The sequence below is a fragment of the Durio zibethinus genome, chromosome 6 (genome assembly GCF_047325235.1).
Source record: "Durio zibethinus cultivar Kanyao isolate XHJ-2024 chromosome 6, ASM4732523v1, whole genome shotgun sequence".
Lineage (NCBI taxonomy): Eukaryota > Viridiplantae > Streptophyta > Magnoliopsida > Malvales > Malvaceae > Durio > Durio zibethinus.
Genome location: NC_143167.1, coordinates 26526108 through 26552220, shown reverse-complemented (window position 1 = coordinate 26552220; position 26113 = coordinate 26526108). Strand labels below are relative to the sequence as shown.

Sequence of the window (26113 nt, the reverse complement as noted above, 5' to 3'; positions counted from 1 at the left end):
CTGGCATATTTGGTCAGCTTTCTCGATTGATTCATCAGCTAATCCTAGTATGGTAAACCATCAAATGGAACCAAAACATTCACTTGATGCTCAAAGTTCAAAAGTTTCCCTGTCTCTCTTTCCTTCTATAATTGTATTTATAAATTTGATTGAAAAGATGAGTTGCTATTATTCAAATTAAAATTTAAGGTAAGATTTTTAGAAATAAAAATAGAATTGAATTAAGGATGTCAATTACGATCCCTCGATTTTGTATTTTATTTGGATAGTTGGCAGGAAGAAATTTCCATCTGATCGTCACGTTATTTTTATCAGTGAATTCGTTTTGTGCTTCATTTCGATGGCAGGTAATCCAAATGAAGCATTTATATATAGATATGATGTCCAAAAGAAATGTGCCCAAAACTTGAAAACACAAAAAAAATGCACCTTGCTCACCTTGGTCTTGGGTTGATATATGACCCGCCTGGTCTCAAGGTGCATCCCCCACGTGAGCCCATTGTAAAACGGGCACCAGCGATACAGTCGTCAGCTGGCTGGGTTCTACAAAAAAAACGAGGCCGAAGGGATGAGCCAATGAGGCCTTAGGAGAACTCAAAGTCAGGAGTCAGGACAGTCCAGTAACTTCGCAGCCCTTTTTACAAGCAGAAAAGCCAACTAGGTTTTCATGTTTTCACCTCAAACACAATGACATTCTCTTTTTCTCTCTGATAATCGTCACTAACATTTTTCTGTGGCTCTTCATTTCTCAGGTGAACTTTCTAGGGTTTCTTATGCCTTTCTCACTTTCTCTTTCACTATTTCCCTTTTCCCACCTTCAAATATCCTTTTTCTATTTCTCTTTTTAAGCTCAATATTACTACACCTGTATCTGATCCAAAACCTGTGTAATTATTTTTGTCTTTAATTTGCTGGTACATATCTTTTTAGCTTTCTTCACTTTAATTTGTTTATTATGCGTATTCAGTTTTCATATGTTTTCCTGGTTTTCAAGATTTAGGTTAAGATTGAGTTTAATATAAGCTTGTAGTGTAAATATTTCTGCTAGTTCAGCTAGGGTTTAAGGATTTCAGCGTGATTTTGTTATGATATTTAAGTTGATCACTGTCACTTTCTTTGGATTGCGTGTGTTTGCATTCTCGCTCCAAAGGGTGTTTGTAATGTGCTGTGCCTTTCTTTGCTGGTCTGGGATTCTTATCCAATGCAATCTTTGGCTCGATTAGTTATGCATTTGCTTTTATGGCTTGGACTTGGGTTCCCTTTTTTAGATCTTTGAACCTGATTTTCTTCATGTTTTCTTGCTTTATGCAATCAGTATGTTTGGAAATGCTAGGATGCTTTGCACAAGGCTGAAATAGGACAAAGGGAATATTTGCCAAGTATCCTAGATACCTTTGCTTTTGCCCAATCTTGCCAAATACTGTATATGCTAAAATTAATTTTGATACATTCCATTTTTTGCAAAATCATGATTTTTTGACTAATCTTTTAAAAACAGTAGATTGAAGTGAGAGAAATTATTTATTTAGAAAAAATAATTCCATTCTGCTTTACCACATGCTTTAATGAAGACTGGTGTGTTTGGGAATGCTTTAATGATGGAGTAGGTGTAGGTTGTTTTTGATTACTGTCATGTGATTTAATTAGTATGAGCTAAAATCCATTTTAATCTACTGATTCTGGTGTCTCTTTGTTTGATAAGATTTTTGGTTGTGCTGGCTTGAGTTGTGATTCTGTTGAGCCAAGATGGCAAAGAAGAATCCTTTAGTTTTTATGGATGTGTCGATCGATGGTGATCCTGTTGAAAGGATGATTTTTGAGGTATTGTAATGAACGGCATAAGCTGGCCAACAAGAGTTCACATTTTTTATATTGTTGTTCACCACTTTGTTTTTGTTTTGAATTACCATACATTGGGTTTTCTTTCAGATTATCTTTTTGTGTGTATTTATCAGTTTTCTTTGATTCTTCAGCTCTTTCCCGATATTGCTCCCAAGACTGCAGAAAATTTTCGGGCCCTTTGTACAGGTGATTAAATAAAACCTGTTCCAATATTTCTAGTCCCTATTTTATTATGTTTTTCTTTTATAAAAATTTACATATAGGTTTTCACTCTGGCAAATTTATTATCTTAAGAATAATTCCTCGTAAGTTTTGTTGTTTATGATTTGTCTTTTTTTTTTCTTTTTGAAGAAGTATTTGGTGGTTAAGCGCAAGAGAGTTTCTGATTTCTAATTGTTTAGTTTATGTGCACATATGTACACACATTAATGCATATATTTATATGTTTGTCTTTTCCTGATTTCTTAAGTCTGTCTCGACCTACAGGGGAAAAGGGCATTGGTCCTAAAACTGGAAAACTGTTGCACTACAAAGGTTCCTTTTTCCATCGTGTCATTAAAGGTTCCATGGCCCAGGTTTGTTGTTTGATCTTTAAATTGGGATTTTTCTCTATCTGTTTTCTTGTTGAACTTGGCGTAGAAGTTGTATGTCTTTTGGTCAGTTACTATTGTTTATGCTGTATGAAACAGGGCTGATGGTCACGACTGCTTTTCTTGTGATTTTGTTTTAAGGTTGTACTTATCAAGTTGTCAATCCTCAAAATTTTTACTAAACCTCGCCGTGTCCAACACAGTGTTTTGCGCATAAATGTCTTTTTTCTTACTTGTGGACTAACATCTTATATGTGTTGTGCAGGGTGGTGATTTCGTGAGAAGGGACGGTACGATTTCCTTCTGAGGCATTTTTATTTATTTATTTTTGTTACTGTTGATTGACTTGTACAAGACATAAGATTACTTTGAGGGTTGCCCTCTATGTGACTGCTGGTTGAAGTTGCTCTTGAAATCCACATCTGAGTTTTTAAATGTATTTCTTTCTTTTACCAGGAACTAGTGGGGAAAGCATATATGAGGGGAAGTTTCCAGGTGAGTGGTCTCTTTCCAAACTTCTAGGGTTACAATCAGAATTTAGTTTGTAATAAAAGCTAGAAGTAAAGATTCAAGGTTTTCTTTTTGTTCAGTATTTTAAAATTCAATAATTTCCTCAAAATGATTTGAATCTAGTATCATTTATGTTATTCTCATGCTTTTGTTGTTTGTAATTGCTGTGTGTTCATGTAAATTTAATTTAATTTTAACTACATTATAATTGTGTATGTGATGAAAGTGCTCATACATGTTTATGCATGTAGCCTTGTACACTCCATAAGTGCTCAGACATGCTTATGTATATAGCCTTGTACTCTCCATAAGCAGTCAAAATCTTCAATGATTATTTTCAATTCAATTTATAATTATGCTACCAATACATATTTGTTCAACGAATGTAGTTTTATACTCTTCCAAGGTGGTCAAAATCCCAAATCTTTATTTTCGGTTTATAATTGTGTTGCTATGAATGGAATGTGTCAATGTTTTTTGAAGTTAATTAAAGTATGGTGTTAAGGTTCTTTGCACTAGGAAGAAGATTGTATCAAGTAAGTACTTTCTGGGCTCTAGATTTGGGCATATCTGCACTTGAAATGTTTTCTGAGAGAGCAGTGTGTGTTCTCCTTATCTTCAGACAAATTTTGTTTTGGATTATGATTGCATCGCTTAGGTACTTTCCATGGCTCTTGATTTGAGCCTATCTTCACCTAGAAAGGTTCTTTTTTTTCTGGTTGAGAGTAATATGCATTCCCATAATATCTTCACAAGATTTATTTTGCACTAGCAATGTGAGTTCTTTAGCATTTTATCTCAATCATCTGATTTGCTCCTTGAGAACCATTAGGTGCCAGCATAATGACACAATGGCTAAATCATTTGAAGGACTGCATTAAATGCTAAAAGGTTTTGATTTTTTCTGTTCTGCAAACTATTCATCTAGAAGTTGGCTGAATGTTACTATTCTTTTCACTAACAATTGATTAGCAACAAGGGTAATTTGAACTTTTGTTCAGATGAATCACCTAGGCTAAAGCATGAAGGACCTGGTCTTTTATCTATGGCAATTGCTGATCGTGACAATGTAGGTTCTCAATTCATTATCACCTTCAAGGCTAATCACCATCTTGACGGGTAGTTTTTTTATCTTCTTTGTATATTTGTATATTTGTATTTTTTTCGTCCTCCCCCAAATATATATGTTTATATATATGCTCATTTTAAATGTGACTCAGACTTGGTTTGTGGCGTGTGACAGAAAGTATGTAGTTTTTGGGAAGCTTGTGCTAGGAAATGAAGTGCTGAAGAAAATTGAAAATGTGGGTGATGAGAAGGGAGTACCAACTGTAACAGTGAAAATAATTAATTGTGGTGAAGTTGGTAAGGTCTATGTGTTCTCATTGGTGGTTTACATTTCTTAAGATGGAATATCATGGTTTAATTTAGGCTACAACTAACAATTTTCATCTTTATGATGCTGCATGAGGCTTGACCTTGTCTCTTTCTTATTTTGCTCCCAATATGTTATCTTATCTGCAGAGAAAAGGAAAATTAAGTTGAAAACAGGAAAAGATGCTTCTTCTGATGCTAACAGTCATGAAGTGCGACGAAAGGGGAAGCATAAGAAGTTTTCCAGAGACAAAAGGAAGAAGAGAAGAAGACATTATTCATCTGATTCAGAGAGCTCCTCAGATTCTGAAACAGAATCATCTGAATCTGATAGTGATTCTGACTCTTATCTGTCATCATCCTCTGACATTAGTTCTTCAAGTGATGACAGGAGCAAAAAGAGGAAGAGATCTTCTAAACGAGAAAAATATAGGCGTGGAAAAAGAAGAGATAGACGACGTGAAAAAAAGAGAAAAAGGCGTGATAAGAGATCAAAGCATAGATCAAGAAGGTTTTATGCTTATCCATTTATCCTTCATACCATTGTCTTGTCTTCTGGAAAATTACCAGTTAATGAACTTGAGTCCTGTGCATGTTTTGCTGAGAATTGTGCTTGTTCAGCTATGCATATGAGGGCTCCAATCTTTTGGAGATGAAGTTGAAACTTGTTTGCCCCTGATACTGTTTCCTTTGCCTCCCATACAATACATAAGAATGTTTTCTTATTTCTATCCTTTTATTTTAATTATTATTGTTATTTGAATATTAATGGTTGGTTGTTGAGAAACAAAACCTGCATCTTGGAAAATTACTAAAATAATTGTCTGGGATTGGATTTTCTTCGGTCATAATATGAGTTGCGCATGTAAATGAATGCTTAACATGTGAAATTCAATTGGTGACAATGTCCTCGTTGAAGTAGCTCCATTTGTGTTTCACCACGTACTTAGTGAAGATTTGTTGAGGAAGTATCATGGTTTTTTCCCCTTCTAAGAGTCAACACCTATTAGTTTTGTTAATCCATTTTGTTTGGTTTTCTCTGAAATTTGTTTGCTCCTTATACTGTTTCCTTTGCCTCCCATGCAATAAATAAGAATGTTTTCTTATTTCTATCCTTTCTTATTAATTATTATTGTTATCTGAATACTAATGGTTGTTGACAAAACCTGCATTTTGGAAAATTACTAAAATAAATGTCTAGGATTGGATTTTCTTCAGTCATAATATGAGTTGCATGTGTAAATGAATGCTTAACATGCATTGAAATTCAGTTGGTCACAATGTCCTTGTTGAAGTGGCTACATTTGTGTTTCTCCACGTACTTAGTGAAGATTTGTTGAGGAAGAATCATGGTTTTTTCCCCCTTCTAATAGTCAACACCTATCAGTTTTGTTAATCCATCTCGTTTGGTTTTCTCTGATGCCTTTTGCAATCTATGTGAGACAAAATTGTGATATAATGCTTCGAAGTCATGGATGAGCTGATTAGCTTTGTTAAATTTCTTATAGAACTTACTTAAATTATTCTATCCTCTTTGTTACCAGGGCTTTGGATAGTCATACAGATGATGACAGCGAGAGTAAAAGTGAAAGCAGCACTGATAATGATGTCGATGTGCAAGGAAAAGCGCAGAAGCATAAAGATCTTTATCAGAAAAGTGGTATCCTCTTTCATCTGTCGCCTGGCAATATTCTGTTTTACTGCTTATCCTTTGTATCTTAAAATCTGATTACACTGGTTAGATATGGTTTTTTTTAACTGTACTATTATTGAGGTTGATATTTTGGTTTTAGTTGAATTTGAAATGGGCATCTGTAATATCTTTTCCCCCTTGCCTGAGATTTGACTGTTTTCTTTGTTCTTGGGGTGCTTTCCCTACATTTTGACTGGCTTTCCAGGAAAATTTCACATGGCCTTGAATACTCTTCATTCTACATTGTTCTTTTTCTTTTTGAACAGCTTTCTTATGGATATTTGACATGGCTGAATGATATACCCTTCATTCTACATTATTCTCTCTCCCTCACCCCCATCGCCTTCTGATTTTGAAAATTTGTTTGTGTTATTTAAGGATTTTGATATGTTACAACACTGTATTGATGGGTTGTCTAAATTGTGCAGTTGGGAGTCAATCCCTTTCAGCTGTAGAGAAAGAAATTTGTCACAGTCAAAGGGAGAATGCTGATTTGTTTGTAAAGGAGCATGAAGCTCTCAAGGAAAATGGAGAGCAACAGAGCAATGGCATTGAAGAAGATGCTAAATCTGACGGAAGTGCAAAGAGACAACCTGATGTGGTAGATGATCACCCAAGCAAATCTAGGTCTACTTTCCATTCTTCTCACTTAGTTATTCTTTATACTTGCCAATCCTTCCCAATCCAGTATTTTATTAAAAGTTGATGAGCAGGAGCCGAAGCATGAGTCCTAAGAGGACTATGAGTAAGAGTATTAGTATTAGTCCCAGGAGGAGTACAAGCCGGAGCCCAAGTCTCAGCCCAAGGCCTAGTGTGAGCAAGAGTCCACGTGTGAGTAGCAGTCCCCCACATTTTGCTGAAAGAAATGGAAGCAGGAGCCCTGTTAGAAGTAGGAGCAGAAGCCCTTCTAGAAGCATCAGCAGAAGCCCTTTGAGGGGGAGAAAGAGTAGAAGCATCAGTAGGAGCCCGGTTAGAACACATTCTCAGAAAAGCATTAGCAGGAGCCCTATAAGATCCCAGTCCCGAAGAAGCCCAAGTAGGAGCCCACCCAGACCAACAAGAAAATCAATTAGCAGAAGCCCTGTTAGACTTTCAAAAAGAAGCATAAGTAGAAGTCCTGCAAGATCTCGGAGAAGCATTAGCAGAAGTCCTGTAAGATCTTCTCGGAGAAGCATTAGTAGAAGTCCTGTAAGATCTTCTCAGAGAAGTATAAGTAGGAGCTCTGGTAGGGCTCCTCCTAAGAGGAGCATCAGCAGAAGTCCATTAAGGCAACTACCTAGTAGGAAGTATCGTCGTAGTTATTCAAGGAGCCCCATCACTGTGAGAAGGGTAAGGTCGCCTCCTTCTGATCGAGGTAGAAGTTTATCGAGAAGCATTTCCCCTGATGGATCAATTAAGCGCATCAGAAGGGGCCGAGGCTTCAGTGAGCATTACTCCTATGCACGACAATACAGAACCCCCGCTCCAGATCGTTCTCCTGTGAGGTCCAATCGTTACGGTGGCAGAATTGATCATGACAGGTACACATTCCACCAGGTTCTTTTAAGTTGTCTTACCCTAAGGGTTTTTTTTTTTTTCCAAAACCATATTATTTTTTAACCATATGTGGTTTTGCTTTTAATTTTATTCTAGGTATTCAAGTTACAGGAGGTATTCACCTAGGCGTTATAGAAGCCCACCAAGAGGAAGAACTCCTCCAAGGTCTGATATGCCATATGCCAATTAACTCTGGTTTTTTCATTAATGATTCACTTATTGCCACTTATTTTTTCCCCGTGTGTGTGTGCATTTAACAAAGAAAACCTTTTCCTGGTAACTCTGTTCATTGGGCGGTTTGATTTTTGTTACTCGATTCCTAGTAAAAGTCTGCTGTGCAGGTATAGAGGCAGAAGAAGCCGGACACGAAGTCCATCCATATCACCTAGTCCTCGGTACCGAAATCGTCGATACAGTCGTAGCCACAGCATTAGCCCTAGTCGCAGTCAAACCCCTGTTCACAGCCGCTCTCCAGTTGATGCGTCCAGATCTCTAGCCTCTCCAAGGACAGGGAGGCGAAGGTCCCCTTCTCAGAGCAGGAGCCGATCACAATCAAGGTCCTCATTGGACTCTCAGTCTCCAAAGAAGGCAAGCAAATCAAGGTCAAGGTCATCTTCTGGAAGTCCAAATGATGAAAGAGGGCTGGTCTCTTACGATGATGGTTCACCGGACTCGGGAAGGTGAATTAGGTGAAATTTTGGGGAGATTTTGGTATTAGTCTTTGATGAGCCCGTCTTCTCTAAGATGCAGTGGACTCTGCAGTTTTACCAAATTGTTTCTAGTTTGTTGTTGCCTGAAGTTGTGGTTAGTAATTAAATATCTGATTTTAGTATTTTCATTCAGGTTGTTCTTGGCCTGCTTTTAGGATATTATTTATATAAATAATGAATAGTGCGCTGATTATTATATTAGGGGTAGGAATCTATTTACTTTGTTAGTGCAGTATCCTAAGAATCTTCTGTAGTTGGAGTCAGGCAATTTATATGCTATGGATGCGATTAATGTATCAGAAATTTTTCCTGCAAATGATGATCGGAAACTAGTTCTTTACTAAATTGCAGTGTATGTTGCTCTTTTTGTCTTATTTACTTCCAGAACAAATCTAATCAATATTTATTGTTAATGGCCAAAAGAAATCAAAATTTCTTGTTTAATAATAATAGTAATTATTATTAATTTAAATGATGTACATGTAAAAAATTCCATTATTTAGTAATGGATTTTTGCTTTTTGCTGAATAAAACATGTGTTTTTTAAATGTTAGTAGACAGTTGACATGTGCAGAATGCAGACGGTGGGTTTCATTGGACGCTGCTCTTTTGGTATCTATCTGGTTCAAGGTGACCTCAAAAAACATGTTTATTCTTCTTTGAATTACTTTGTTTCTATAAATTTACTCATGGTTTATTTCTTAAATAAGAGCAAGGATGATTGATAGCGAGGGTTTTGCCCTTAATTATCACGACCCCAAAGCTTCTAATGGGACTCGCACTTCGCCGATTTATTTAAATAGGACATTTATATGATTTAATGATATAATTTTAATTTCATATAATAAAAGATATATTTTATTTTATTTTTAACCAAAAAAATATGGCTAACTTGTATATTATGTTTTTTACAAATTTATTTTAACAAAAAAAAATGCATATATATTTGGGCAAAGGAATCCCTAATCATTTTGGAGAAAAGAGAAAAAAAAAAAAAAAAAAAGAAGGAAAAACTAGTTGTTTTTAATTTGTATTCATATAAAAGAAAAGAAAATAAACAGAGAAAATTAAAAAAAAAAAAAAAGGAAGAAAATATCTGAACTATGCAACTACCGAAACAATGCTCCTGAACTTCCAGACATAGGCAAATGAATAATAATCCAAAGAGTAAAGGTTTTTCCAATGTTGTTCGGCATTGCATCAATCAACATCTTGTCCTGACTTCCGCAACATCTTGACTTTCAGCTAATACATAGCCTGTTAAAGCATGCTAGTTTTACTTGCTTGGTCTTATGAAAATTGACATTGATTACATTTTAGCACTTAATTTGAACCATGTCAACAGTTAGGCTTCGTGACGCCATTGTTGAATGTCTGTCTGAAGCACGACCAGATTCTCATGAAGTTCAGCAGAAAGCTCTACAAACTCTGGCTTCCATTACCAAAGTCAGTCTACAGAATAGGACCTTGCTACCACAAACTGATGGAGTCATTCCTGTCCTTCTTATCCTCTCCAAATCTTCCTCTTCCATTATCCAAACTCTCTCATTGTCTACACTCTTTAAACTCTCTTTGAATCCTGATCTTTAGCTGTCTCTTGCAGATGTGGAAACCATCTATCATCTCAACTCTATTATTCTCTCCCCAAGCTCTCCTAAGTCCAGCAAGTTGGCTTCTTCACTCATTTGTAGCCTGGCCATGCTAGACAAGAACAAGACCAAGTTTGAGGTGGCTGGTACCATCCCTTTGTTGGTCAACGCAGTTTCAGAACCGCGTAGTCCGCTGCTCATCACCTGCTTAGTTCTTAAGCTGAGCTTGTGCAATTTCATTGGAACTGTACCTTAGCTGTCCGGGCTGGAGCTGTCCCGAAGTTGATCCAAGTGGTAACAAGCACTAAGGGTGAAGATCTTGCTGGAAACTCACTAGCTGTTCTGGGCCTTCTAGCTAGGTTTGATGAAGGATTAAATGCTTTGAAAAAGACTGATCAGGTTCTTAGTTCAATGGTAGATGTATTAGAAGCGAAGTGCATGTTGAGTAAGGAAGGAGCGGCTGAAATTCTTCTTCGCCTTTTCGACGAAGCGAGGGCTGCCTGCGAGATGCTTTGAGGCTTCCGGACTTCTTAACTGTGCTAGCTGATATTTCAGTCAGAGGATCCGCAAGAGCTCGAGAGAAGGCTGGTCAGTTACTGAAGAAATTGATGGAGGCTAATTTGGATTCCTACAGTGACTGAAACCACATGTTTCTCTAATAGCAATATCAATAATTGATTAAGACATAATTTTTGTGACCTTTCTAGGGCTTTTGCCTGGATTCTCATTAATGTAGGAAATCACAGACAAATTTTATTTCTTTATCCAGATATGTTTGCCTAAACAAAAATTTCCCTGTAGCATACTAATTTGGTGGTAGATGAATTTCATACCCTAGTACAACTATCCCAGCACCAAATCTAAATTTGCAAGGTTTCATTGAGTATCTTGGGATATGCATAATTTTGGTGCTCAAATAATTTTTTTCAAAGGAACCATAGTTTGGAGATAGGGAATAGTCATGAATACTAGGATTTGAATTTCAAATCTATTATATGTCATCCTTATATACGATTGCATAAATCAATTGAGTTAAAGTCTAAACTCTTGATGCTTAAATCTTTAAATTGATGGCAGGGGACCAATTAGAAGTTAGAAATCATGAAAACAAAGTTGATTCTCTTTTGTTAATAGGCCATGTCTACAAATTACATGTGCTTTTTTGGTTCAATAAGATATATGGTAATCTAAGTAAATGAAAAAGTGGCAATTAAAATTCAAAATTTAATTTGGTTGGTTCATATAATCATATATTTTAAAATAGCATTTAATAAATTTTGTATTCAAATTTAGTATCTATAACTTCTTTATCTATTTTTAAATTATGACTTTTTATTAAAAAAAAAAAAAGAACAGATTTGATGACTTATGTCTGATTTTGGATTGGTGATTTAGAACTTAAGATCCATTAATTCGGGTTAATCAAAGTTGAAACAGGTTGGTTTTTCGTCATTTAGGTTTTCTATCTCTGATCGGTTTTTGCAGAACTAATTTTTGTTAATCCACCATTTAAAAAAAAAAAAAAAAAACCCTTTTGTGACACCCACTTTATGCAATTCCTTTCCAAATTGGGCACCAATCAGGAATGAGAAAGTAGACAATGAACATTTTTTTAGTGCTCACAAATGAAGGAATCAAAATTCGGTGAAGATAAGACAAAAACTTTTGGGAATCAAAGAGGCGTTTTCAAATGTTGAAAGTGATTGAGAATTTGAGATGAGAAATATCAAATATATATATGCATTGAGAAAGATAATTTCAACAGAGACAGCTATATTTGATTCTTCCTTCACCAAAACAAAGAAAAAGACTGTTTTGATTCTTTTAAACTAACGGTTTAAACTCACCACAACTCCCAAAAAAATTAATAAAATTTGAAAGATCAATGCTACATTAAGCAACAATTGATTAATCATTCCAATTTGTGCACTAATTTTTCCTTTAATCATGAAGCCCCCACATAAACAATTTTCCAGAAATCTATCTAAAATAAATGTATGCCTGAATTATTGGTACCAAAATTCTTAGATGTCAAATGAAACTTCATTTACAAGCACATCCCCCTGATTTCTATAATAATAATTTGGCATAATCTGGCACACCAATATATTACTTTGAAACAATTGAAAAATGCCCCACACTCTAAATTAATAACAAATTAAAGATAAACTTTTAGTCTTTTCTCAAATTTTGAAGCATTTATTTAGGCAGTAATCAATTATGGTGTGCTTGAAAACTTTGTAGTAAATTAAGTTGTAGCATCTACATAAATCTAAAAAACAGTAAAGCAATGAGAAAACAATATCTTTGTATGATATTATTCCAAAGGCTTTGTTGCCTGAGGAATTTTCAAGTACGCAAACTCTGATTCTCTCTTTATGGATAGTGGGGTTTTAAGGAAAGAGTTGACAACTTAATCCATCAATTTTATCTCAGATTTTTATATTTTTGAATATGACATGTAATTATTGTCTAAATTAAGGTAGAATTTAATGATTTATTGATAAATAAATTAATTCGTAAATATTATATTATAATTACACTAATTATAATTATATGTCATGTTACAAAATACAAAAATTTTGGGAGAAAAGTGATAGAGTAATAGTATTTTTTGAACTAATAATATGATTTCATGTTTGTGAAGTTTAATTTAATTTAAATTAATTGCGTATTGAATTTTGATATTCCTTCATATTGTGTGTATATTCTTTTATCAGGAGAGAAAACAGCTTGAAATTTGCTTCTCTAAACCAACCATGCGTGGCATGAACGGACCTCAATGAAAATGATTTGTTTTCTGTCATGGTCATGGGAAAAAAAAAAAAGAAGAAGCTCCAAACATGAAATTATTCATGGCAGCTAGCCAACCCTAGAAAAAGAGGTGAAAGAAACTGCATTGCATTCATTGTTTCAGAACATTTTCTATGGTCATTTATCAACAAGAAACAGAAGCATTTATCAACACGACAACAGCACTGCGATTTTATCCACAAAAAAAAAAAAAAATCATCCTGCAGAGTTTGGATTATATATATAACTATATATATAGTTATAGTTATCATAATTATGTGAACAACCAGTTATAATATGAATAACATTTTTAGATTGAGCCACCGGTTTTGTTCTAGAAAAAAATGATCCTACAGAATTTGGGTTCTTACAAAGATCAGGTGTTCAATATGAGTATAATACCATGCATGCAAATGAATATCATATGCAAACATATATGCATGTAGAATGCATTAATGTATTTTGTATACAAAATATGAGTATAAATCAAATTAAACATATGAAAAAGAATTAATTAAGAAGTAGTGTTGCTCCACGCGATCGCATATTGGATATCCTTCTCCACTCAGAGAGATCATGTGTATGCCACTTCCACTTGTGGGTTGTGACGTGAGGACGATGGCATAAAAAATTCTACACTTCAGATCTATGTGGTCCTGCCAGTTGCAGTACCATAGGAATATGAACGATGGATACAGTAATTACAAAAGTAAATAAAAAAAAATCAAATCAAATCCTTTGAGAGATATTGGCACGTGTTTGAAAAATGACCGTAAATGACTTTTGTTCTTTGACATTTGGAATACATATAAGGCCAACAATCCTTTACCCTTGGTTTGTATGCCCTATGCCCATTCTATGACTTTTAACCCGTGGTAGAAAGGAAAGAAGAGAAAAAGGGTGAGGGAAAAATGAAATGAGGGGAAAGAAAATTATTTTTTTTATTGTGTTTTATACAAAAAAATAAAAAATAGAGAAAAAAATTAAAGGTAAAATTGTAAATAAAATTATTAATTTAAGTTGAATAAATTAGTTTTCTCATATTTGAAATAATTGGATTTAAAAAAGGAAAAAGTACAATTAATTCATTCTTTTTCCTTTCTTCTTATATCTCTATTATTAAACAAAAAATGGAAAAAAAAAATTCTTCCACTACCTATTAAAAACTTGAATTGTTATTTAAAGTTAGTTAAAATATATAGTACACATATAAATTCTTTAATTCATATATTATTCTTTTAAACTTTAATTTGACAAGTCAAATTCAGTTTACTTGTGAATGCAATATCATTTTGGTCCAACACTTTATGCAATATTCTTCCTGCAACTTCAATAATAAACACTACCCAAATTCATTTTTGAACAATTCACATAATTAATGTTTACTACTTACAACTAATTTAATAGCATATATCCTCTTTTCTTCTTTTATTTTTAGTGAATATAGAAGACACAATACCCATTTTGCCATTTTCATGTGCATAAATATACTATACATTGTACATTAAAAAAGGCAAACATTGGAAGGGTGTTTCAGTCTTTACATAGTAGATTGTAAGAAGATGACCAGGTTTTTGGAGCTGTCCCAGGGCTTCTCTATGTGCCAGCCAGCCTGCCTGCCTGCCTGCTTGAAGATTGTAACATGAACAAACAAAAACAAAAGGAAAGTTGAGAGTGAGAAAAGAGAAGGAGAACAAAGAAAGAGAAAATAAAAGATTTTATGCTTTTGGGTCTTGTTTGTTCCACACCAGGTTGGTTCCATAGATAAAGCTTCGAAGCTTAAACCCCACTTTTCTTCTTATCTCATTAGTTCCATTTTCATTAGATCTTTTCAATGCATTCAACAAGTAAACATTTTTTATCGGTACCTATGGAGATACATTTCTTGATTTTATTTTATGTTTTTTTTTTAATTTTTTTTTTTTATAAATTAGCCATCTCTTATTTTTGTCTACTTATTTTTGTCTATTTTATTTGTGTGGTCATATGTTCTGAAGTTGTTATGTTTTCAAGTGCTTTGCTTTGCTGCCCACTGTCCATAAGTATTGGATTCTCTTTTCTGTCTTTACATTGCAAATTTGTAATCTCAAAGGCTCTGTTCATTCATTTTCTTTCATCTGTTTGTGGATTCTTTTGCTCATAAAGAGCTTCTGCTTTTATTTGTCCCTTTCATTATCTCTCTCTCTCTCTCTCTCTCTCTCAACCTTTCTTGGGTGCCTTTCACTTTCTGATATAGTAGTTTTTGAAACGCCTTTCAGGTAGTGTGTAAACGGTGTAAGCAAGATTAGTAGATGATTTAAATTGATGGGTTGTTTTCCATTTCCACCCTTCACTATGGTTATAAATATAGATGGTCACTTCTTGCTTATTTTCATTGCAGCTATTCAATCTAGGCTACAAGCATTCTGCAACAGTATAGTCCTCCTGCTGGAAAAATAGCTACAATGAATAATTCTACTATGAGCTCAGGTCAGGCTTTTTTTATGTAGTGATTCTTGATTTTTCCTTTGCATTCTAAATCTTCAGTTGTTAGCTTTGTAGTTGCAATGTTTCCAGGCAGTGGAACTACTAGAACATTTGAGTTTGGGAGGACCCATGTGGTCAGGCCCAGAGGGAACCACCAGGCTACAATAGTTTGGCTGCATGGTCTTGGTGACAAGGGCTCAAGGTATAAATGTTAGACTTTACTGATGTTTGCCCTTGCCGCATTAGCATTTCTTTGATCATAGTTTTAAGATAAAACTATTTGTTGATGGTTTCATATCAAGTTGGAAAATGCTTGGTCTCCTTTTTTTTCCCCTTTTGGGACATGCATGGAGCAACAATTTGCATGATTAAGAGTTTGAACCATCAATTATCAACTACATTGTTGTGTTAACTACATATTTTTTCCCGTTTTTATCTGTGCCATATGGTGAAATTTAATTCCTTCCCCTGATCCTAGGTATATGCGTTGTGTGAGAATAATGAACTTGTTTTCTTCCTAGAAAGCAAAAGCAAAAGAGACACAGGATGCCAATATTTTGTCCTGTTTTGGAAGAGAAATTTCTTGTTTTATAACTTGAACTCTATGCCCCTCTCCAGAAGAGTCCCATAATGATTGATTTGATGGGAGAGACCCATGCGGTTCTAAACTGTAATAAACAGGATTAGTTGTTTATGTGCATTCATTCTAAGGATCCTAAACTATATTGGGACAAACTGGAATCTGAAAACTGTATATGCCAGGGCTTAGGCCTTAGAATAGGGGACCACTTCTTAACTCCTTGATTGTCCTTTCCATTTGTCAGACCAAAGTCTATCATTGTTTAAAGATAATAATAATATTAATGAGCAAGTAATCAGCTTTCGTTTTCCTAAAATATAGTAAGAGCAATTTATGCTAAGATGTATCTGTTGTCATCTAGCATGGATCCTACCATTATTGATAGGGCTTTTGCTCAACTTTGACTGTGGTCCCGAACTAGCATGGTTACAATGGGAGATTCTTAAAACATACAATTATGCTGGCAACTTCTCTGAATGTGGGTTTTGGTGTTTTGTTTCAGAAAGTTAAGGAGTTCTAACTTTTTTGAGGGTACCTAATGGTTGCTAAGATGGATATCTCCCTCTTTGTTTTTGTTCTGCAGCTGGTCTCAGCTCTTGGAAACCCTTCCCCTTCCAAATGTAAGGAAAGCAATCTTTTCAAATTACTCTGTGGCTTTTATACATGCAAATGCAATGTGCTTAATGGTTGCACTTATTGCCATTGACTAGACCATTTCATTTAATAGACAACTTATCTTATGTTTCTATTTAAATTCAATATTGCAGATTAAGTGGATTTGTCCAACTGCTCCTACTAGGCGAGTAGCAATATTTGGTGGATATCCTTGCACTGCATGTAAGATTTTATTCCTCTGAACAGCTAGTTTCTATATTTCTTCTGAATCAAGCTGACAGGTGCATCCTCCTGGTTTTATTTGATAATTTACCGTGCACACTATCCAAAAGAATTTCAAGTATTTTCTAAAATTACCACAATGCTTTCAGGGTTTGAAGCGGGAGATCTTTCAGGAGATGGTCCTGATGATTTGGAAGGGTTAGATGCTTCAGCAGCACATGTTGCCAATCTGTTGTCAACAGAGCCTGCTAATGGTATGTTTTTTTATTCTTAGCAACCTTCTGAAATCCTAAAACTTTAGTCACGAATATAACTGCTATATGGACATGGTTCATGTCTATGTTCATTTTTTAAAGGAAGAAAAAACACCTCATTTTACTATCTTCTATGGTTGCTGTAATGCATCTAGCTCTTTCTTTTTTTAATCTGTTTGTATGACCTCCTAGGTACTCTTTTTTTCTATTTTTTCCTTTATTTATTTTTTGTGCCAGTGAGGGGGTGTTCTGCCTCTCTTGCATTAGAAAGACTTAAAAGAAATTTATGATGTGCAGTTAAACTCGGAATTGGTGGCTTTAGTATGGGTGCTGCAACTGCTCTCTACTCTGCCACATGCCACACATTAGGGAAATATGGCAACGGAAACCTGTATCCAATTAACTTAAGTGCAGTTGTTGGTCTAAGTGGTTGGCTTCCATGTTCAAGGTTTGAATCTGTACACACAGATATTGCGCAAAGAAACTCATTTTCGCTCATTTATGTAAATGCAACTAGGTTGGCAGTTTGCTTTTATGCAATTCATTCAGCTCTATAGCTATTATTTTTAGGACCTTGAGGAACCAGATGGAAGGATCTATCGAGGCAGTGAGGCGTGCAACATCCTTGCCCATTCTGCTGTGTCATGGCTTAGGTATTCAAACTCTTTCGGAATTTTTGACAGTATGCTTCAGTAATCAGTTTAATTCGGTCATTCAATGATGTATCTCGGTCTATTTAAGTCATGGAGCAAGGTTTTAGGCAAAATGCCAAGTCCATCTTTTGTCATCACTTTATAATTTCAAAGTAAACCATTTAAAGTATCATAGATAGATAGAGATCTTGAGTTTTGATAAAATGCTACATTCTTCTGTTATAATAAGGTCATACACTGATGTATTTTGCACTATTTTAGTAGTTTAGAGAAGTCCAGGAAGATATGGGTTCATGGATTGTGCATACACATTAAATTGTGAAATTCAGCCCCATGCTTTTTTTTTTTTTACACAGATAATTATGCAGTTCACTTTTCATGTCTCACCACTAATTTGGCCAATAGAAATGCATCTTTCATGTGGAAGTCTAGTCCTTAATCTGCAATAAAAAATTTCAATTATTAAAGTTGCATTAGAAGTTTTTGTTATCTCTGAGAAGTATGTTGGTTACTTGATTATTGGGTATGCTTTTATGGTGGCTTTAAATTGGTGTAATAAGTTGGTATCTAGACTTTGGAGGCAGTGGTCCATTCTGAATCAGATTGGTTGCCTTTGTTTGATGCATGATATCAGTTTCCATTAGATATATAGGGAGAATAATGGTCTGGCAGATTTTTTTAGCTAAAGCAGGCATGGACAGAGTTAAGAGTTTAATCGCTTGGTGGTTAAGGTGTGTCCTATGAACGTGTGTTATATTGGTTGCTGAATGGAACCTGCTGGGTGTTCTGTTCTCTGCATGGGAGGGGTATTGCATTCTGTTTATTTTGGACTGTTTTTAGTCCGTATGTTACTGGTCTGATGATTGAAATGGGATTGTGATCATCTACTCTGAACTGTTTTCAAATTTTCCAGTGGGGAAATCTTAGGTCAGCACACTTTGGAAAAAAAAAGGCACTGCACACTTATGATGATATCAAATTTTAGGTTTGGAGTCTCATATTCCTCTTTTCTTTTCTTGTTCTCTTGTTAAATCAATTAAAATAAATATGTAAAACATTAAGATATGCATATACATCAAATAAGATTCTGAGTTAGCATTTGCAAGAGGTTAACTTGCATCTACTATGCCCCAGACTTTTTAACTGCCTCAATATCTAAGCTTATCATGATACCATAATCTACTTTAACTTGTAAAAGAATTTCCTTTCTATTGATGTAGTTCACTCCCTTTTTTTTTTTTTCTTGCTGCAGGTGATGATGTGGTTGCATATAAAAATGGAGAGAGATCAGCTCAGGCTTTAAATTCAGTTGGTTTCCGGAATCTTACATTCAGAGCCTATAATGGGTATTTAATTTGCTCCACCTTCCTCAAGAACCATACATGCATGCAAACGCACACTCAGAACAACTCCTGTGTTCTGGAGTCTAACTAAAACCGCTTAATACTGCCTTGTAGGCTTGGTCATTATACAATCCCTGAAGAAACAGATGAAGTCTGCAATTGGCTAACTGCAAGGTTGGGTCTTCAGGGTTCACAGCCGTGATATAAGTTATAAAAAAGACGTTGGCATGGCAATGTGGAGATAGGGAAGAATGAATTTAATCAGACTTATATTCAAGGATTAGAAAGAGGTAATCTAGATAGATGTTTGGTGTGGAGTATATGGTATAGCTGTATTGATCGTTCCCTATCAATCTTTGTTTTACTAAATAAACTTTCTTGCTATGAGTTACATTTTGGTTTCCTGGCTGCTAGGAATTGGTGATAGTAAAATTTGTTCATTAGGTTGGAGTGGATGGGAGTTCTACTGCCATTATCCCAGTCTAGGAAATTTTGGGTTGCTTGAATTATGTAGCTCAATTACAAGGCTGTCCTGCAGTGGATGTATTTTCAGTGCATAATAAAAGCTGCATTCTGATGGACTCATTTCTTTCGTACTTGAATACTGTTTTTTGCTCATTTGCCATGTAACATTCAATTATTATCAAAGACAAACTTGGCTCAAGTGATGGATCCAACCAATAATGCTTGAACTTTGCCTTTTTGCTGTTTGGGGAAGTAAAGGAAAGAGGATTTTTGTCTCTAATACTATTTTATCGAGTGGGGGAAAACAAAAGATTTTACCTCGACATGTTAGGTTTAGTTTAACAAACACTATCTCCAGCTTTCATGGTCTTCTTTAGAAACCAATATCCAAGAAACACATAGCTTAGACATTCATTAACCCAAGTCAATCAAGCATGGGTCTTCCCCCTGCCAATGGAGTTTATATTGTGGCTGTAATCTTTAGTTTTTCGGTCTTTACGTTGGAAGAAAACTGTAAATAATAAATCATTTTGGTTCAACCGGAGATCCATCACTTTCATCACCAATCAATAGTTCACAACAAATGAGAATAACACGGTATATTCCCCTTCATGGTTACATAATCAAAGGCAAAATTATGATGCTCAAATTAATAACAAAATTGTAATCGACCAATGGCAAAAATCATAATGATGATAGTATTGTACTCTTACATAAAGTTTTTCAAAATGACAACAAAGACTTACTCAACATTAGGTTTGATATCTCATAAAAAAGAAACAAGAAAAAGGGCATTGGTTTTGATAAAATAAAATTTTATTTGCGCATGGTTGAACAGTAACATGTTTGGTGAGTCCTTCCTCTACTCATGTGGAATGAAACATACTTGGCTTGCATTAGAAACATCCAAATGAAAAACCATAAGACTGAAAAGTAAATGAGAGAAAGAAAAGAAGACTACGGATCATAAGGTATAAGCATTCTCTGTCTGGGAATGTCTGCTACTCTCACATTGTGGCCACTCTGGTACCTGTATACCACCCAAAAAAGGCAAAACGATATTTCAGTTACAAAGATGATACGCCAAACCTTAAAGGTTTAAGTTTTTTAGAAAAAGGTAATTACCACTTTATGAGCTCAAGTACCACAATCCAACATAAAAATACCTAATGTAGTATACCGCATGATGTCACAAAAATTAGCATAAGTCAGTATTTGACTACAACATTCACATAATAAAAGGCCAGTAAAATGCAAAAACTTACTCTAAAGTGCAGGTTTGATGATCAATCGTTGCTACTATTTTCTTGAAAATTGATTCTACTCTGATTACTGCTGCCTTTTGAATCAATGCAAGAAGTGAGAGGTGGGAAAGAAGGCACAGCTTTTAGCACGAACTTACGGCCACTTCTTAAAGGTCCTGAAGAGCTTGATCCAAGCTGATGCAAATTGTGAGGAGGTGAAACTCGCTTTCCATTTGGGGAACTTGCTTTCACAGACTTAATGGGCGTAGAAGTGTCTTTCAATATCTCTGGTGTATCATCCTCCAAAATGTCATAACGTCCACCATCAGAGTCAAGCTCCTGAAGCTTGTTAGTCCCATCTAAAGGAGACATTGGTGTAATAGGTGAGCCACGCCAACAAAGGGACCCTGAAGTGAGAGAACCACTTCTAAGGCCCAGTTGGAACTGTGAAAGACTTGTCAATTCCCTTGCTTTAGATGTTGATGAACCTTTAATAATTGAGGGATGATTTGGCAGTGGAGTGTGATGGAAATCATCTGCAAGCATGTCTGCATTGTTGTAATTGATTCCTTCACGGTAAGAACCAACATCCAAATTTTCTTTACTTTTTTCCAGCAGGATGTCATTGCTATCAGAAGTTCTTGGAGATGTTGGAGATTTTTCATATGATAAGATGGCAAGATCAGACTCAGGTGATGGAAGGCATCTCCTAGAAAGAAGTCTGGATATGGGTGCACTCTTTCCATGGCTGAATAAAAAAGCAAGTAATTGGCAAATAAGAAGTTGAATTGGAATTATTTAGTTTTTCTTGAATGATACTAGGGCATCATAGTCGTAAATCTTACTCTGAGCACTGGAATGAAGGTGTCAGAGGTGTAAGATAGTGTGGATCACACAACTCAGAATGCAAGAAATCCTTCTTAGCCGCCACTGTGCTTTCTGATTTCTTCCCACCACTACTGTTCACCATGTCTTCAGTCACAAAATAAGCTGGAAGTACAGCAATAAGGATTATATTGATTCTCAATTCTTACCTACCAAAAGTTACTGATTTTCAGCCCAAAATAGACCCTAAAATGATATTGGGAGGAGAGAGCATATTTCTCTATTTTCTAGTTTTGGAGACGAAGACTAGAATGCATTGAGAGACAACATTCTTAATGATATTTCTTGCAAAACTCACCTTCCTTCTTACCATAGACATTTTTACACCCCTCACATCGACATCCAATAGAGCAACCAACATTAGCCTTTTTAATATATAAAGAAGATTCATGAGTCCAGCCAGGATATACTAAAAGAGAGAAATGAAAGCATGACATATGATTCAGGCAGCAATAAATTTCCAGACCTGGTAGCATTCACAATATTTTTTCAGACACATCGACCTTTTGCAATTGCATCCTCTTTTGTGTCTTGCTGAGGATGGTGTCTTCCGGTTTCCATCTTCCTATAAAGGGAAAATATGATTATTAAATTACTAAATTAGAACATAAAAAACAAAAGTAAAAGTTGTTTCTCTGTGTTTGGGCTGAGGAGTTTTATTATGCCCTAATGTTTACCGGCAACTCAGTGAATGGCTGTACGATCTTGGGAGCAAATGCTAGCGGATTACGTGATTCAATCTGTTGACGTGTTTCAAGAACTGTATCTTCATACTCGGGTCTGTTGAAGCAACCTAGGCAGGAACAAGGTTCAGCACAATAGATTCCAGCAGCAAAACAATCACAATAGCTGCAAAGAAATAAAGGAGAAAATTAGCATATATTGTACCAAAACAGATATGTTACTTCAACCAAGTAAAAACAGAATTCACCTACAGTTTCAAGCACTTTGTCTTCTTGCAATTGCAACGCTTGCAACCGTCACCATCTGTGCTGTTTGATAATTTCTTCCTATAGAAGCATAAACTATTAATGGTCCTGATCATATAGAGAAAGTTATAACAGTCAAATCTGCAATAAGTATCATAAAACTTGCCTCTTCCTTTTGGGGCTTTGTTGGTTAAACACCTCATTGCTATCTTTTTCCTCTGAGCAAAGCTTTCTCTTTGTGTTTAGAGTCGTGTGACACTCAATTGATTCCATGGTGCAGAGTGATTCAGAAGCAGCAGAACCTGCAATCGTGCAAACCTGCGCTTCGAGTGTTCCATCCAGAGAAGCAACTGATACTTTCTCAAATGCATCTGAGCAACTCTTCATGTTTTCTGCTGACTGACAACTCGGAATGGACATTGATTTTATCCCCTCTATACGCATACAATCCACTGCCAATTTCATGCTTGCAGTTCCACCTCTACCCATTGGTAACACATTAACAATGCTGTTTAGGTGTAAGCCAATACCTGACAGCTTGGAAACAGTTAAAGAAGACTTCTCACCATAGCACTGGGGAATCATGTTTATTGCTAAATGGGACAAGTTAACCAGTTGCCTCTTTCTTGATGTAGCATTTAAATCTACACGAGATGGACCCAAACCCTCTGTTTCTGAAGTTTTAGCAAGTGATGTTGAAGTCATCACATTATTTTCTATATTTGAAGAACTGCTGCAGTTTGCTGTAGATTCTGGTTGAGCTTCTCCAAAATGAAGGCAACGCCTACTCATGCCATGTTGGTGTTCACTAGCCTACATTGACTGTTGAAATTATTCTATTGCAAAAGGAAAATCCTAGCAGCATTTAATAACCAAAATGAGAAAGAGAATAAAAATTAAAGAGCAATATGAATCCACTAAGCTAATTTTGATATCTCTACATCAGAGCTACTTCAAATCTTTTTTTACCTCAAGATCATCTGTCATGCTATGAACTAGAACATCTGCCTCTCTGTCAACATTTTCAGCAAAATCTCCATATGCCTGAACCCTTTGCAATGATTCAGGCAGCAATGGAAGGAATCCAAAGCGTCCATCCCCATGGTCCTCTACAACTTTCTGCCAAAAAAAAAGGCAGAAACATGCATTTCTTATCTCCTAATATGCATGGTGCTATTTCCCAACGAGATGTAGGAAGACAAAAATCAATCATTACCTGACGACCCAAGTTTTTGCATTCTTTTTCCTCGGAAGAAAGAATAAATGCATCAGACTCAAACTTTTGGCCTTCATCAGATATCCCCTGACCACCATGTTGCTTATTTTCAATCTTCAATGGCTTGTCATCAAAGGTTAACTTTCTTTCAAGGCCTTCTTCCCTCTGCCCAGACAACAATTGAGCGGCATCAACTTCCCTCCCCACATCATTTTCGTCGCCAAATTTTAAATTCTTTGAATCTAGCAAACCATTTACTGATGATTGAAGCACATTATTAGATTGTTTCAAATTTGAACTGACTGAATATGCAGAGTTTGCACAGTCTGCTTCCACAGGATCGGCCAAGAATTCATCAACACATCCAGAGGAACTACTGGGTTGGACTGACACAGAGTCCTTGGTATCAACCTCCTTAATATCAGTGATCAACCCTTGTTGCAATTCAGTAACAGATCTTTCCAAACTACCAGGCTCATAGGTTTTCTTATTGTCCCCTTCACCACTTTGAGATACCACCAGGCTGGATGACTGAAGCCTGGAAATAAGGTTTCATGCAATCAGAGCTCAAGCAAGAAGAATTCACATGGAAAACAATAAAGCCAAAATCCAAGGGATGACAAACCTTCTACGTGTATATATGCATGGAGATGTAAATACAAGAGGGGGGGAATTAAGTCCCAGGAACCCTTGTGCTACGTGCGGTGCCTTGTCATGCTTTATAGGAGACAGACTGCTAATGTAATTGGAAAAAGGGGATTCCTGAAATCAAAGTGAAAAATGAAAAATAAGAAGTCTAAAGTTCATGATAAAGGGAAATGACATCCACTCATAAAGGCTATGCAGTTATCTTGGTAGAAAATGGGAGAAAAAGGGAAAGTAAGGTGCAATTGCAAAGTAATGGAACTTAAACATAATCTGAAGTTATTTGCAAAGTAATGGGACTCAACCAAAATTAAGTCTAGAGTTGTTATCCATAACATAAAGCACATAATAATTGCATTCAAACCTGTCTCCTTTCTCAGTAAGCAAAATCAGCATATAACTAAACAAATAATGGATCCAAACTAAATGAAACACAATACTATCACCTTGTGCAAAATCTAGAACCGCAATAAGTAAAACCGTTCAAGCAGCAGTTACTCATCAAACAAACTTTTTGTTTTCCAGACGCCTCCAGTGACAGAATGGCATCAATAAAAGATAATGTCAAATCTACTTCAAATTCAAGCCACCATCCAATTTTAAAAAAGAAATACATCCTTATACAAAGTTTAGAGTTTTACCACTTCATTGAAAGCAACCTCCCAATTCCTCTAAAAAAATAAAACTTTGACCAATTACTAGATAAGTAAACCCATTAAATTAATGGAATTCTAGTCAAACCCTCTTCATATCACAACTCTAGCTACAGAATTAAAATGGCAGGTAACCACACATTGCACCAAGACCCCCAACCTTTAACCACATTCTCTAACAAACCTCCCAAAATAAAAATCTAAGCCTGAGACTAAAAAGCAAAAGTAGCAAGCAGCAATTTCATAAAAATACCATCTAAAATCAAAGGCAAAAAAAGGGTGAAAAGAACAAGTTACATCTGTTAAGTGAAAAAATAGAGAGAGAGAGAGAGAGAGAGAGAGTAAAAAAAGGCAAAAAGAAATTACTTGAACTGGGGAAGAAGAAAAAGTAGAGGCTGCAGCAGAAGAAGAGGAAATTGGGGATTTAGAAGGTTCAGGAGAATCCATGCTTTGAAACCCTAACCCTAATTAGTCTCTGCATTTCCACTGTTTTTTTCCTTAATTTCCTGAAATTTGATGTTGAAATTTTGTCAATATTTTTTGCCTTTTTGTTTCATTTTTAATTTTTAGGCACTTATGGTTGTTGTTGTGGAGGGGGGGAGAGGGAGGGTGGTCATTCAAAAACCGAGCGGGAACATCCCCTCGGCCTTTCTATTGGATTAATTTTCTGGGCCCTATTTAATTCTTGTATTGGGCCATTGGCCTGTCTCTAACACCCCTTATGCTTTTGTTATTTTTCTTTATTTTGCTTTTAAAAATCAATACCTAATCGTTTTAATTAAGTTGTAATTTTATTTTTAAAACCCAAAATTGAATAAATAACTAAAATAAATATGAATATTTAAAAAAATAAATTTGGAAAACTTTAAAAATTAAATAAAAATATAAGGTAATCATAATAGATAATGTAAGAAATGTAAGAAATGTAAGAAAAGAAGTAAAAAATATCAATGCCAAAGCTTTGAGATGAATCAAGGCCAATCAACCTCTAATCGATAAAAGATCCATTTAGATGGACATTGAGATTAGTTTAGATGACATTAAAAAAAGTAATAAAAGTTAATATAAACTGTGATCGAAAAAAATTATTGTAACTGAAAAAAAATTTAATGAAAAATGAATACTCAATGGATTTCATTGAAATTAGTATTTGAATTTAACTAATGGTGATTTGAGCTTAACTGCACCTCATTAGAGGTGCAGTTGCATCCAAACTTCCATAAAGTAACCTTGGTCTGCTCCTTCCTTTTCCCATCCCTCATTTTCATCTCTCTTTCCTTACTTTTTTTTCCTTTTTTTATACTAA

The 26113-nt window shown here is 35.4% G+C and overlaps 3 protein-coding genes across 12 annotated transcripts; 2 read left to right on the top strand and 1 right to left on the bottom strand.

The window, feature by feature from the left end:
- Nucleotides 1–680: 680 nt before the first annotated feature.
- Nucleotides 681–8600, top strand: LOC111284798 (uncharacterized). Of its 4 annotated transcripts, XM_089762428.1 has the most exons (15): nucleotides 681–752; nucleotides 1703–1821; nucleotides 1974–2028; nucleotides 2329–2417; nucleotides 2698–2722; nucleotides 2889–2927; nucleotides 3775–3833; nucleotides 3944–4061; nucleotides 4186–4307; nucleotides 4467–4827; nucleotides 5861–5976; nucleotides 6438–6636; nucleotides 6723–7529; nucleotides 7642–7710; nucleotides 7887–8600. In XM_089762428.1, exons 7-15 carry the CDS (start codon nucleotides 3824–3826, stop codon nucleotides 8227–8229), a joined length of 2145 nt encoding a protein of 714 aa, XP_089618554.1. In that variant the 5' UTR covers nucleotides 681–752; nucleotides 1703–1821; nucleotides 1974–2028; nucleotides 2329–2417; nucleotides 2698–2722; nucleotides 2889–2927; nucleotides 3775–3823; the 3' UTR covers nucleotides 8230–8600. The 4 variants fall into 4 exon arrangements, with proteins under 4 accessions (XP_089618554.1, XP_022729487.2, XP_089618553.1 ...); XM_022873752.2 differs by lacking the exon at nucleotides 3775–3833; XM_089762427.1 differs by lacking the exon at nucleotides 3775–3833 and having other exon boundaries at nucleotides 681–914.
- Nucleotides 8601–14248: 5648 nt separating this feature from the next.
- LOC111285210 (uncharacterized) lies at nucleotides 14249–19355 on the top strand. Of its 4 annotated transcripts, none has more exons than XR_016342953.1 (10): nucleotides 14249–14388; nucleotides 15018–15106; nucleotides 15179–15305; nucleotides 16267–16303; nucleotides 16451–16520; nucleotides 16670–16774; nucleotides 17072–17222; nucleotides 17345–18412; nucleotides 18680–18773; nucleotides 18885–19355. XR_016342953.1 is itself a non-coding variant. In XM_022874527.2 (10 exons), the coding sequence occupies exons 2-10, from the start codon at nucleotides 15082–15084 to the stop codon at nucleotides 18970–18972; spliced, it is 765 nt and encodes a 254-aa protein (XP_022730262.2). In that variant the 5' UTR covers nucleotides 14249–14388; nucleotides 15018–15081; the 3' UTR covers nucleotides 18973–19355. The 4 variants fall into 4 exon arrangements, 3 of the variants coding, with proteins under 3 accessions (XP_022730262.2, XP_022730260.2, XP_022730264.2); XM_022874527.2 differs by having other exon boundaries at nucleotides 15194–15305; nucleotides 17345–17427; XM_022874525.2 differs by having other exon boundaries at nucleotides 17345–17427.
- Nucleotides 19356–19884: 529 nt separating this feature from the next.
- LOC111286574 (uncharacterized) lies at nucleotides 19885–25377 on the bottom strand. 4 transcript variants are annotated; one of them, XR_016342952.1, is made up of 13 exons: nucleotides 25174–25377; nucleotides 24135–24271; nucleotides 23510–24047; nucleotides 23263–23412; nucleotides 22460–23106; nucleotides 22300–22374; nucleotides 22042–22213; nucleotides 21831–21929; nucleotides 21663–21729; nucleotides 21325–21469; nucleotides 20501–21227; nucleotides 20361–20401; nucleotides 19885–20265 (listed from the first exon to the last, which is right to left on the bottom strand). XR_016342952.1 is itself a non-coding variant. In XM_022876608.2 (12 exons), exons 1-11 carry the CDS (start codon nucleotides 25252–25254, stop codon nucleotides 20522–20524), a joined length of 2817 nt encoding a protein of 938 aa, XP_022732343.2. In that variant the 5' UTR covers nucleotides 25255–25377; the 3' UTR covers nucleotides 19885–20265; nucleotides 20501–20521. The 4 variants fall into 4 exon arrangements, 2 of the variants coding, with proteins under 2 accessions (XP_022732343.2, XP_089618552.1); XR_016342951.1 differs by having other exon boundaries at nucleotides 20038–20265; nucleotides 22300–22370; nucleotides 22456–23106; XM_022876608.2 differs by lacking the exon at nucleotides 20361–20401.
- Nucleotides 25378–26113: the final 736 nt, after the last annotated feature.